Below are 14,962 nucleotides of genomic sequence, written 5' to 3'. Positions count from 1 at the left end.
TGGTTGGTCGACCAAATAGGAAATTTCACCAGACAACTTGGTCGGTCTATGCGTGTGTGCTTTACTAATTCTTACCCTTGACCCCAGATTAGCTATCGCAGAGGTGGTTCAAGCTATTAGATGTCGGTTGTAGTCACCAAATCTCCATTGTTTAATCTTTTTTCCCATTTGTTACTTTCTTGATCGGTCGGGCAAGTAGCAATAAGGCGGGTTATAACGTGTGCCCTCATTAAAAATCAATTAAAGCTAAGAGATTAACAATACATGAATAAACACTTATTCAAAAATTACTAATTACTAGGTCTACATTGTTAATTTCTCATGGTTCCCACAACCCTAGTTGTGGAATTTAGCTACTCATGCCTGAGTTATCACAATTCATATTAAGGTTGTTAAAATAAATCATAAACTTACAATTAGAGCAATTGAAATCCATAATCTTGAATTGATGAACAAACGAAGTATTATAAACCAATGATTCAAGAATTAAATGAAAAAGTGGTTGCCAAAATAATTCTCAAATCCAAAACTCAAAACACAAGTTGTCTAACAGTTAAAATGAGAATTAAACGACTATTTATGGACATATAATCCTAAACAAACTTGGAAAAGGAAACATAGGAAAAATAAGAGTCGATAGTCCTTCTACGGATTGGTCCTACGGCTCGTAGAAACCTTCCATCAAAAAAACCGTCTTGGTAAAATCTCTAAACTTTTATACGGGTGTGTTCAATGACTTGTAGAACTTTGCACAACCCGTCCTAACTTCTCGTCGTCCAAGTACTGGAGCATAAAATCTTTGATCTTTCCTACGACTTGGACCTACAGATCGTAGTTCAGTCTTGTCTCCTAACACTTAGCTCTAAAAACCATCATTGCATTCTACGATTCATTCCTACGGTTCGTAGAGAAGTCTACGACTCGTAGGTGAAGTCGTCCAACCTCAAAAAGTTGATGTTTTAACCCGTTTCATCCTGACTTGTCAAAACATGTTTTCCTGCAAAATACAAGCTAGTAATTAAATACCATTAAATCTACTAACAAATGCTCAAGACACATGCAAAACTCCAAGTTTAAAGCATGATAAGTACCGTAAATCTGCGGTACATCGGCATGACTTACCAAACAAAAACTCAAGGTGTGAAATTCCTTAGGAGAAATTATATAATGAGTTTTCTTGTGAGTGTGCCAAGGACATGGCAAGGATGTTTGGTGTGGCTCACCAAGCAAAAAAAAGCTTAAGATGTGAATTCCGAGGGGAAAATTATAGGATAAGTTTTCTCGTGAGTGTGGGGTCCTCAAGAACATGACAAGGATGTTTGGCGTGGCTCACAAAACAAAACAAAAACTCAAGGTGTGAAATTATGTGTGTGGGGGGGGGGGGGGGGGGGGNTGAGTGTAGGGTCCTCCAGAACACGACAAAGATGTCTGGTATAGCTCACCAAACAAAACAAAAACTCAAGGCGTGAAATTTCATGGAAGAAATTATAGAATAAGTTTTCTCGTGACTACGGAGTCCTCGAGAATAATTTACACAATAAGCATGCACTACACCATTATAAAAGGAATGATATTCCTAAAAGAAAAGGAAAGAGATATAGAGAAATTCATATATATATTTTGACCCTCAAAAATTAAGTACAAGTAGGAGATCCTTGAAGCAACAATCTATATCTTATGAACAAAGATGTAGTTATTCTTGAAACTCCATCAGTCGAAGGTGAGATTCTACCTTCAATTTTCTGTTGCAAATTTAATAATTTTGATTATAATATTAAAACCTACTCATTCCTTTTCCATCTATTTTTAATTGTTTTATGAGCTAATCATTTTTTCTTGTTACTACAATAATAATAACAATATAATAATAATAATGATAAAACATACAAATCTCTTCTTTTATTTCAATTTATGACTTTAATTACAAGTTAAATGTTCAAACAACAAATTAAATAAAATAGTAAAACTCTAAACTTTTTCAATAGTAAAATAATTAATTGTAGAACTTGATTAAATTACAAATTTATTTATACGAAGGATAAGATATTTATTTATAAATCTTTTGATTTGATTTCTTTCTTTATTTTTCTTAAAGTAATTAAATATTTGTTTCTCTATTCATATCATATTATTTGGCTTATATTGACCTGTCACACTTTTAAAAAAAATATTTAAGTAAAGACGTATTTTACTAAATTAATCTTATTTATGATGTTTTGAAATTCTAAATTTGATTATTACTATTTTATGTTGTTATTTAATACAATGGATAATATGAGAGGAAAAAACTCTCTTAAGTTGCTAAAATAAACACATAAAATGAAAAAAAAAAATTCAAAATAAAGGTCAAATAAAATAAAATGGCAAGAGTATCATGTTAACTTTATTAAAAGTCTAATATTACTTGTAAAAATAAACTTGGAAATCAGATAATATAATCATCCACCTCTTTGTTATTTATTTTTATTAGTTTATGAAAGTTTTGAGTCTTCCTCATAAAAAACTTTTTTATTAGAATTTAAGATTTAACTCTCTCCTCTTTTAGGTATTCAATATTCAAAATTGATCCACATAGATTCATGTTGGGTAGATTTACTAACGGAGATAAAGTGGATCTACAAGAAGTTCTTCATCCTTATCACTTGAATTCGAGACCTCTGGTTAATAGTGAAGGGATTTTATATCTCTTCACACCTCTTTTCGGTAAGTTTTGATGTAACAATTCATTTCTGTTCATCAATTTGGTACCAATTGCTCTATCTTTTCTTCAAATTTATCATATTATTCTTTTTATGATATAAAATTTTTTATTTCCAGAAATAAAAATTTTGATTTTTTTTACATATTATAGAAAAATGATTCGCGCCCAATTAGTTATCAAGTTTACTTTAAAGCAAAAAACTTAAAATTATCCACTATAAATATATTATGTTTTTGATTTATTTACATATAAAGATATGTAACCTAACATACAGATACATAATGAAAAAATTACTTAAATACACAACTTAATTTATCATATTTTTCAAATTTTTCTATCATTTAGAAAAATTACAAAACTCCCTATTTTCCTCACTCTCTCTCCTAATCTACGATACATTCCTCAAACTCTCCACCCACATCGCTTAATTTTCCCAATATCACGCTAACTTTCCCAAAATCACGCTTAACTTCATCAATTTTAAATTCTAAATAAAGTAAAAAAAAATTGTATTCAAACTTATTAGTATTCTTCACAAACACGTCTTTATCAGTGGAAATGGACAAAGATTCAGTGACGGTTTTGCCCTCATGAATAATCAGGAATTCAAATCAATATTTAATGCCAATACGGACATAATTTATCTTACATTTGAAGCCAAAAACAACTCGAGTTGATAATTTTATTGACCTAGAGGGAAAAATATAGTTCTTGAGATGGACTGATTCTACCAATTGCTGGGAGGAACTGAAGACACTGAATAAAGACATATATGAACAGTATAGCACTTGTGGACCTTATGTAGTTTGTTATGATGGAGATCTTCCCTGTAGGTGTCTTGATGGTTTCATAGATGCATCACTAGATGGTTGGAACAAGTCTGTTGATTTTTTTTTTATTTTTTGTTGTTCATCTTTTCTGGTACATATGAGTTCAAAATTATAATGTATCTAGTTAATTTTGTTCTTAAATTAATGTACAGTTCTTAAATTAACTAGATACATTAAAAATTTGAACCCATATGTATCAGAAAAGATGAACAACAAAAAATCAAAAAAAATAAATCAACAATCTTGTTCCAATCTTCTGGTGATACAACTGTGAAACCATTAGAACACCTATAGGGACGGTCTCTATCATTACAAACTCCATAAGGTCCAAAAGTGCTATACTGATCACATATGTCCTTATTTAGTGTCTTCAGTTCCTCCCAACAATCGATAGAATTAGCCCATCTCAAAAACTGTATTTTTCCCTCTGGATCGATAAAATTATCAAACTCGAGTTATTTTTGGCTTCAAATGTGAAATAAATTGTATCCGTACTGACATTAAATATTGATTTGAATTCCTGGTTATTCATGAGGGCAGAACCGTTACTGAATCTTTGTCCATTCCCATTGATAAAGACGTGTTTGTGAAGAATAGTACTAAGTTTGAATACAAAATTTTCTATCTTATTTAGAATTTTAAATTGATGAAGTTAAGCGTGATTTCGGGGAAGTTGGCGTGATTTTGGGGAAATTATGTGATGTGGGTGTAGAGGTTGAGGAATGTATTAGAGATTAGGAGAGAGAGTGAGGAAAATATGAATTTTTATAAATTTTTTAAATGGTAGAAAATTTTGGAAAATATGATAAATTAAGTTGTGTATTTAAGTAATTTTTCCTAAAAAAATTTCATATATGAATCTGTCAGTATTGTCTTTTTCTATAATAGATAGACAACTAAGAATATGATAATTAACAATATGTCATGACTACTTAATAGCGATCTTGACACATAATTATTAACTTACATGATACATTAAAGTGTCACACAAGTATATATCAGATTCAAATATGGTGATACATAAATGTTATTATCAAGAGTTTGTTTAGTTTGAGATAAAATAAGAATATATTGCAGCTATGTTCCTATACAATAAATATGGAGCACCTTAATACATATATTAAATTATACATTAGATACACAAAATAATGAATCATGTACACGACATTATGTTTTTTAAACACTGTAATATTAAATACAATTTTTTATCAAACACAATTGCACAAATTCTGTGTTAGATACACAATTTTATGGAACAAAATATTACATCTACTTAATCATATAATTGATACATGATAGAATGTATCGATACACAACATTCTATTCTTGCATGAACAAATACACAATTTTTTAGGCATGATACGTAAAATTCGAATTTTTACTAACTGTATTTGATACATAGCAACTACCACACAATAATGTATCAATCTCAAACCTAACATCTTTTGGGCAACAATTACTTATTTAGCGTATCTAGTAGAAATACAACACTAATCAATTTAAACAATATACATAAATAATATTCTATTGATAAATCTATCCATTTCGGAAACAAAATTCAAAAAATAATTACACAACATTATAAAAGGTATGAATGATCCATCGAAGTTATGCATCTCTTCAGCCTTTTTGTCTATTGTATTGATGCATAGTGGATACATGGAAAATCTTGACTCTTGTTTTTTCACCTTAATGATGTATCAGATCTCTAAATTTTTTCTCAACTCATCGATCTCTAATTCAGCTACAATGACTGATTTGAGATTCACAAAACCAATATTTTGACTAACAAAAATTCCATCACTTTTGTATAGTTCATATCTCACCTCACTTTTCCATATTCCGGAATGTCTCAACAAGATCGACATGTTCATGTTGTATCAGTACAATTTGTCAACAAGTTTAATTCAAAAATTAAGATTTTTTTGAAAGAATGGGAAGAAGAATTTTGAATTGTGAATTGTGCTAGCCTGTGACGATTTGCTAGGGATTGAATCCCATTGTCAATAATTTTGAGCCAGCATAAACCCAATTCATTGCTCCAAGTGAGGGAATATAACTAGCAAATTTTTCACTCTTATGGTTGATAACAATTACTTCACTATCCAATGTTCCAAAAACCATAAGGCTTGCATCATGTGGATGATACTCAAATTGGCGTGATCGGTAGCTTCTTTGATTATCTCTTGTTGTGGTGCCCACGACGGAGAGGGGACGAAGGGAAGACCAAGCAACAAACCAACATTTTCCTGTGATTTCCTTCTACTATGTTTCAGATTTTCAAGTTTTTCCTCATCTCATCGATTTACTGCAATTGTGGATCTGAGATTCACAAAAGAAATTGTTAGTCCAACAACTATTCATTATGTATCTTATCAAATTTTTGACAAATTTGAATCTAATTTGAATGGTTCTTCGATGAACTGGGAACAATGAATAGGGATAAAAAAAATTGAATTTTGAATTTGTTGGTTCTGTAAGGATTTGCGTCTAACTGATTGACGGTAAGAAGAAACCTGTAAGCGTAATTTAAGGGATTTTAATTGGATTTTACGTTTTTTTCCTTTTTAGCGTAAAAGCTTGATACATAATGTATCAACATTAATGTATATGGATAGTGAGTTATGTATCCAGATGGTGTAAAAATTAAGGGATTATTGTAATTAAAAAAAAGGTAGGGATATGATGTAATTTACTCCGATCCTTACACTATGGGATTTTTTGTTAAATTCGTAAGGTTTCACAAGTTGAAAGATAAAACATATATTATACATTTTAATTAATTGAAAGTTAAATATATTTAATAATGTACTCTGAGGATCAAAACAATAACTTATCAATATTTTAAGGACTAAAAACATCTATTTCCTTTCTCTCAATCTAAAATTGTTACAATACACACATTTTCCGTTATAGATATAAAATATAATAACCTATAAATATTTTTTGATTGATTTGATAATATAAAAAATCTTAATGATATTAATTGAACTCTTTGATGTTTTTATTTCCTCTTTTTTGGGCTTTGTTGTAAAGTGTATAAAAAGGTATAAATATGACAATTTTTTTCTTTCTCTCTTTACAACATGGTTATTCTCATGTAGTTATGACAAATTTTTATCTTATTGTTAAAATTATCATTTTACATATATTTCGACTTGATCTAGAAATATTATAGTAGTGATTAAATTAAAGTCACATTCTTATGAAATATATGTAGGATGTTATTCGAAAGAGATATATACTTGAAGTATTGAATATACCTGGTTTCACTAGTGTAAGTTGCTAGTCATCTTCAGGTATAATCTTTAAAATTGAGTGGTAAAATATGTGTCATTTATGTGTTCAGTAATTATGAAAAAGTTGTTTATCAAGAATAATCACCATCTCAGGTACTATTCATTGCCTTCAGTGAAGACTCCATCTCTAAATTTATCAAGAAATAATACCACGCTTTGCTATATGACTGTTTGTAATAAATTTCAATGTCTACAATGACCTTGCTGAAACATCGTCTATCGAGAAAATGGACTTAAGTGGCATGTAGCATGACGATGTAGACGTATTTAGAGAACAAATGAAGTTGGATGTAGTGGTGGAGAAATCTTATGCTAAGGGATGGAAAGTTAATTAGTTTATCTAGGTTAGACTTTTAATTCTATGTATATATGTTAAGGGTACGTAAGGATAAGGTCTGGGTACACCCCTCCTCCTAGATTCTACTTGTACGACTATACTAGGTATTTTGTTGTTGTTAAGTTGTTGGTTCATCAATTTTATGTACTCTTTTTGTTTCAATTTGGTTGTCAGGATTTGATATGAAATTTAAGAAAGTAAAGACGAATTTTGAATCCTGTTATCTTAAATAAAGTGTCCAATGCTGTAAAATATTAAATATGTCATTTGAAAATTTAAAATTAAAGAGTTATGAAAAAAACATTCTTTTCTAAACAGACTTAAAAGAAAAATATAACAAACAAATTGAAATGAAGGAAATTGCGGCTCTCGCTGCTTATTATTGTTGTAGAAAAATAAGAGTTTTTTGCCATTAGCAATTGCAAAATCATGTTTGTGAATCTTCATGGAACATATGTCGATTTGTTTGAATTTAGCTGTAATTTGATGCCTTGACTGTTTCGTTGCAAGTAGAATGAGTAATGATAATTATTTTCTGTCTGCTGCAACTTGTGAAAAAAATAATGATTCGTGAATATGTAAAGGGAAAAGTAGCAAATATTCCCTTCAACTTTGCAATTTAGATTTGATATATCTACAGTTAAATAGATCATATTACCCCTTATCATCGTTCTAGTTTCTGAACCCGTGCTTTGCACGTGTGTTTCATGAATTGTTTTTATAGATATGTTAGAATGACTAAAATTCTATGAAAACACGTATTTAATGAGTAACAAAATGCAACAATTACAAATAAGTCTTTAATAATATGACCAAAAACACCTAATGAGGGGCATATTCAATAATAATATAGATGGAAAAATAAATACAAAGTTAAGTGTTTTATTTTAAAAAAATTATTATACTGATTTTAAGAGTCGCCACTTAATTTTTAAGAAAAATCAAGAAAACTACTTTTTCAAAAGATTAAAACAAAAATCTCATGAAAATATTCAAAGGGGTTCGGGGTTCATATTAGCATTTCGGGAAGGATTTGAAAACACCCGAAATGCCCGCTAACATGCGGTTATCCGATAATTAACTATTTGGCTAATATTTAAAAAATAAGCTTACTTGAATAAATAGAAAAAATAAACATCTATAAGGATGTTGTTTAAGTAGAAAATACTAAATGCTTTAAAGTCAAAATAAAATGAAAATAAACTTATTTGATTTTAACAGTTATGGTTAACTCATTTTTTGGGGGGAATTGAATTAAGGAGGAAACCTTAGAATTAACTAACAAATAAATAATTAAACAAATACGAAATACGAATAAAATGAAGAGAGAGAAGGTGTTGGGCCCAAGTTTAGTTTTCTGTTCGCCTGGACTAACACTTGGACCTAATTTCATTTTGGGCCAAAAGGCCTAACTCTTGCCACTGTCCTAAATTCTAACAAGACAATAATAAGTAAAATAACAAGGACAAATTACTTAAGTACACAATATTACTTTACCAATTCTCAATATTTCCCTACTCTTTTACTAAAATACAAAAATTCCTTATTTTCCCCCAATTCAACTTAACCGGATACTTTATTAGTTTAAGTATCCGCCCGTTATTAATTAAAGTATCCGTGCTACTATATTATGCATCCGCCCCTTAATTTAAGTATCCGTTCGTTATTAATTAAAATATCCGTGCCAACAACTTAATAATTTAAGTATCCGCGCTGCTATATTATGTATCCGAAAGACACTAAAAAGGGAATTTTTGGTAATTAATGAAAGAGTAGGGATAGGAAGTAATTTCTTTCTTATACTATGTGATTTGCCTAATTTTTACTAATAACAAAGGCTTAGGCCCAAAAATAATAAAATACAATTTTTGGAATTTGGGGGTTTTAGGCCCAGTTTCCCACTTTCGTATACACTTAGATGTATACTAGTGTATACCATCCCGTAAATCTGCTCCGAACACCTGTACGCCAAATTCATGGACTTATTCTTCGATTCCACTTGTCGGCTGACTCAAAAAGAAGTGATTTAAGCCTTTATGATTTTCTCGAAATGCGAGGAGGGAAAATAGGAGTTCATGGTGAACTCATGCGGATTTCCATATGCAACGGAAGGAAAAGGGAACATTAGTATCCAACTTATCTCGGTATCAACTTACCAAAGCGATTTAATACGCTAGCACATGGATTATGACTTAAATGACTAACACACAATTTAATCATTAAAACAAATGAAACAGTAAGGAGGCAAAACACAAGATAAAATTAAGATCATTTAAGCTTTAGTCTTAAAGTGGAAAAGTAAGGCCCAGTTGATATAATTCAAAGAGGCAGGGGTGATCCCAAGACTTAACTATTGGCAACAAAACTTCAACAAATCCAAATCATTTTAGGGATTACATCAGGCTCACAAAATGAAATTGAAATTAAACTACACGATATTAACTTATTGCCTTTAAATTAAATTGAAATGGGGAAGGGAACCTATAACAATTAGTAGGGAAAAAGTGATCCAAGACTAAGAACACCAGGTAGCTGAAATGAAGACACTTTTGAAGTTTAACAGATAATCAAGAATAGATTTAGATAAGGACCTAAGACTAGCTACAAGATATTAAACATCAGCCTCAAACTGTAATAGGATAAGCTATAAACTAGAGACATACTATGAAATGCATTTGAAGACATCAACAAGATTGAGATGAGAAACAACAAACACACAATTTAAGGGCTCATTATGAGCAAGATTCGACAGAATAGACAAGACAGAAATAAAATAATCAAAGATTTTGAATTTAAACCTATACAAATGAATGATAACATGCTATATCAACAAAAGAGGTAGCATTTAGCTAAGCTTGAATACTTAAAATGACAAAACTAAGCTAGTAACAACATGTAACATTCCCATAAACCATATTTCAACATGTAGAAGGATTATGCCCAAAACAAAAGAGAGTCAAAAAAATAAAAAAGTAATGATAAAAAAAAATCAGAAAGTTAACAGTGACCAAAGAAGGAAAGCAAACCACTTATATATTTATGCTTCAGCGAGCAAGCGAACAACACGATTTTAAACCAGACAAAGAAATTTAGCTAAAACATTCGAGTTATATAACAACACATGAATGACTCCTATGAGATTAGGCTAATATGAGAGCTCCAAACGACATAGAAGGCAGCCAAGAGCACAAACGAATCAGTAGAGAAACAAACTGTACTGCTAGTGCATTAAAAAATAACGAACATAAAACTAATTCGAACAAAATAAAACCATGATTCAAGTAGCTTTAAGATACTCTATCAACCCAGTAGATCCAAACGACTAACATCTTAACATCAGAGAGACTTCAACAATTACTCATGCTCATTTGCCAGAAATCAGAGTAGAGCTACACTAAAGGAAATAATAAGACGAATATATTACCTTTTTCCGGTGCAGCGACGGGAACTCAAGCTTCAGGACAAATGGAGCACAAGATTGAGATATCTGGATTATTCTCGTACGGAGAGGATAAGGACGCAGCTGAATTGATGCTGGACTCGGGTATTTGCTGGAATTGGGTCGATTCCAGTTGGGTTTTGATTTGAGGTTCTGGGTTTGTTGTCGCGTTTCTGGGTTGCGAAGGAAGAAGAGGAGGACGCAAGGGTGGGTATGTTGGGGTGCTTATTACAAAAGAAGCGGGTATTGAATTTGAAAGTGGGTTGTTGAGAATTGCTATAAGAATTGGGCTGGAGGGGATTTTGTTTGGATGGGTTGGCTACTGGATGTAATGAATTGGGATAGAAATTACCCTCAAAATTGGACTAAGAGGAGTTGAAGAAATTGGTTGGATTGGAGTTGAGAAATTGACCAATTAGATTAAGAACTTAGCTAAATTGAGAATTAGTAAATTCGACTAATAATTAAATAAGATGAATTAATATAATTAATTAATGAACTTCTTAATCTTAACGAAATAAAATAATTAACTTGATTGTAAACTAATTATAACCATAATTTAAACTAAATTAATTTAATAAAATACTTACTAAAATTAAAATCTTTTTTGAGATGATTTTCGAAATGTTTATAAAATATACTAATTTTATACAAAATTATATAAAACATATATATTACTTAAAAATTATAAAAATGGTAAAATTAATTAAAAGTAACTTGAAAAATATTTTGAACTTAATAAAAACTAATTATTTCAAATCGTTCAGAATTTAAGAAGCTCGGTGATTAATCCATATTGTGGAGGTCCAAAATTGGGTGTCAACATTATGTACATAATTTTTTGAGTTTTTATCATCTCCTTCCATATCCTATCAAAATTCAAGAGTCTTCTTCATCTACTTTAGCTATAGAATAAAAATAAAAATGATAACCTTGGTAGGAGTTTCATGATATTAAAAAGTTGAATTTATATAGATAGAAATGAAGGAATACCAAAAGATATCTTAAAGTTTTATATTAAATATTGGAGGTTATGAATATAAAAAGATGAGAGTTATGGATATTAAGAGTATAAAAATTGAATAGGTAATTAGATATGAGTTATGAATATGAATAGTTAAGGCAAATAAAAAAGAATGAAGAATAGGAAAAAAAAAATTAAAGCTAATAAACCATGTAGATTTGCACCCTTTTAAATTATTAAATTTCTTTATTTATCATAAATGATAATACTTTTTCCACATAAATTATATTATTTATGAGAGGGGTTACGGAAAAAAGTTATGGAAAGAGGAAAATTGAGTAATTTATGTAGAGATTTTGGATTTACTTATTATTATTATTATTAAATAAGATATTTAATTAGAAATTAATCTAAGTAAGTTCAAAAGTCATTAACATTTTAATTAAAATGACACAATTTAATATTTAAATAGTTAATAATAGGAATAAAATTGTAATTCAACTTTCAACTTTTTTTGTCCCAATTATAGTAATATATATATATATATATATATATTGTAAAAAAATACATTTAAATCTGCTATATATACACCCACAAAAGCTTTAATCATCCCAGAGTCCGTGTGAATTTTGAAAATAAATAATTATTTAAATTCGCTACGCACCTGCAAAAACTCTAACCCACCTTGCTCTACCAAGGCTCATATCAACTATACATGCAAACGATAAGTAGGAATAGCCATTAAATGTTGAGCTCTAGATACAACTAAACTAAATTTCTCAGTCATGTCTAAATCATTTGGCATCATATCATTTGGTAGCTTCCAGTCAAAACAATGAACCAATTGTGCTATTACTAGGCGAACAACTGTGAGCCCTAATTGTAATCCAGGACATCTTCTTCTCCCAGAGCTAAATGGTAAAAGTTGAAAATCATGTCCACGAAGATCAATATCACTACCAACAAATCTTTCTGGCATGAACTTTTCAGGTTCAGGCCAAACTTCTGAATCTCTTCCGATTGCCCAAGTATTTACTAGAATTCGTGAACCTCTAGGTATATTAAAGCCATCAATTATGCAATCTTCCATTGATTCACGAGGGATGAGTAGTGGTGCAATAGGGTGAAGCCTAAAGCCTTCTTTGATTATCATGTCTAAGTACTCTAATTTTTCCAAGTCTGATTCTTCCACCATTCTATTCATTCCAACTACTTGTTCCAACTCCTTTTGTAATTTCTTCATTATATTTGGGTGCCTTAGAAGTTCAGAGAAAATCCAATCAATTGATGTTGCTGAGGTGTCTATAGAAGCTATTAACAAGTCCTGCATAGTGGTGGAGTCAAAAATTTTATTAAAGGGGTTCAAAATATGAATAAGTAAACATATGAAAAAATTGGAAGAATGTTTACCATTTAGTATATATACATAAAATATAATTTTAATCATGTATAAGCAATGTAATTATTTTCTGCTGAAGGAGGTTCAAATGAACACTCTCGACCTTACCTGGTTCCTCCCCTATCAACAATATTATTCACATGGTTAAATATACACCGTCAATAATTCTCCTTAATATAGGAGATTTATAATCTTTTAAATAAAATAGGTCATTATCTGTTAACATATAAAAATAATTATAATGGTGTAATATTTTTTTACACCAATTAAACTCTTTTATTTAAATAAAGAATAATTAAAGCTAATAATCAAAAACACACTTGAGAGACTATTGAACCCATGCCTCAAATAAGACTAGTGGACTCAATATCTTTTATTTTTTTCTTTTTTCTTTTAGATTTTACCAATTCTCTTCTAAGACTCAAATTAGATATTTTCACTATCAAGTCACCTAAGCATAGCAATCCTAAATAGATGTGAGAGTAAATTACCTAGTAAGTAAAAATATCCTGCTAGTAAGTACCTGCTATAATAAATAAAAGTGTCCTGCTGGTAAAAATCTTCAAACTCTATTCGTATTATGATAAATAAAATGATTATAAACTATAACATAGTAAAATTACCAATAAAATAGCTTTGACATGACAACGATCAAATTCGAATTCAGCTTCACCAGATTGCATGATATTCATCATAGTATCAACAATATCCTTAGTTTGCTTCTTCTCTTTGGAATTTTGAACATGTTCATCAATAACTCTCTCCAAAAATTCATCAAATACCTTAGCCAATTTCTTCATACGAGGAATTAATCCCTGCAAATCAAACTTATCTAGAAAAGGAAAAAACTCACCAATATTTGGTGTTGCTGCTATAATCAAAGCCTCTTGAATAACATCTTTAAAACCCCTTTCATCAAATTCATCATCCATGTATTTTTTCCCAAATATCATTAAACATGACATATTAGCACTTAATAAAGAAAGATTAGCACTAATATCAACTTCAACATGACTAGAAGCTGCCCGATTGATAAAAGTCACAAAATCTGTAACTTGTTGTTTTCTCATATCTTGAAATGAATTGATCTTGAGTGGACTAAGCAATTCTAACGTGCATAATTTTCGCATATTTCTCCAATAAGGTCCATATTTTCCAAATGTCAAATTTCTCTGATTATACGCCACAATTTGCATAGCTCTACTATTTGGTCTACTAGCAAAAATAAGATCATGTTTTTTCAAGAATTGTTCAGCAGCATGAGGAGATGAAGCAACAATTATAGGAATAGCACCAAATTTCATGCTCATTATTGGACCATATTTTTTGGCTATTTTATGAAGATCTTGGTGGATATTTTTCCCAATCATATGGAGATTTCCTACAATTGGAAACCCTTTTGGACCAGGAGGGAGTTTTTTCTTCTTTTTTATGAATTTGTTGTGTAATTCTTGAAGAATATATAGTATTGCAAGTAGTGCAAGAACTTGTAAGAATATTGAAGCCATGAGATATAGAAATTATTAATTGTGTGTGTTTTTGCTTCCTAACTTGCAAATATTTATAAAGAGGCTGGGTCCTTGCGTTGTAATATCAATCATATTGATGTGACTATGAGTAGGGATAGCAATAGGGCAGGTCGAGACGAGACGAAAATAAAAAATTATGCTATATGGAACAGGGTGGGGTGGAGAGAAGATTTTGTAGGTTAATGCGGATTTGCCCCGCCCGGCCCATTTGCCATCTCTAGTCTATGAGAAAAAAAAGATATTATATTTGACGTTTGGACAACTAGTCTTATTTGAAGCTAACAAAAACAGAAAAAAAAAAGAAGGTATTTAAAGTAGGAATTCAAAATGAGTATTTGGATTTTAGAATTTTGTTTGGGACATAGAACTTCATTTGAAAATTTAAAATTTAGTTAATAAAGGTAATTATTATTCCATTTAAGATATTCCTTAAACAAGTTTGGTTGAAGGATTAAAAAAAAAAA

At 30.1% G+C, this 14,962-nt stretch overlaps 2 protein-coding genes across 2 annotated transcripts in view; both read right to left on the bottom strand.

Moving 5' to 3' along the window:
- LOC125854672 (peptidyl-prolyl cis-trans isomerase FKBP20-1) overlaps positions 1-14,962 on the bottom strand; it is a 225,780-nt gene that overhangs the window by 117,118 nt on the left and 93,700 nt on the right. The window lies entirely within an intron of this gene.
- On the bottom strand, positions 12,196-14,570 carry LOC125854658 (cytochrome P450 71AU50-like). The gene is made up of 2 exons (XM_049534243.1): positions 13,593-14,570; positions 12,196-12,894 (listed from the first exon to the last, which is right to left on the bottom strand). The coding sequence occupies exons 1-2, from the start codon at positions 14,475-14,477 to the stop codon at positions 12,280-12,282; spliced, it is 1,500 nt and encodes a 499-aa protein (XP_049390200.1). The 5' UTR covers positions 14,478-14,570; the 3' UTR covers positions 12,196-12,279.

The sequence above is a fragment of the Solanum stenotomum genome, chromosome 2 (assembly GCF_019186545.1).
Source record: "Solanum stenotomum isolate F172 chromosome 2, ASM1918654v1, whole genome shotgun sequence".
NCBI lineage: Eukaryota > Viridiplantae > Streptophyta > Magnoliopsida > Solanales > Solanaceae > Solanum > Solanum stenotomum.
This window is presented reverse-complemented; position numbering and strand designations above follow the sequence as displayed.

Coding starts and splice junctions, on each gene's coding strand:
- LOC125854658 (XM_049534243.1), bottom strand. CDS start 14,477: ATGGCTTCAATATTCTTACAAGTTCTTGCACTACTTGCAATACTATAT. Junction 12,895..13,592: donor ATGTCAAAGCTATTTTATTG/GTAATTTTACTA, acceptor ACCACTATGCAG/GACTTGTTAATAGCTTCTAT.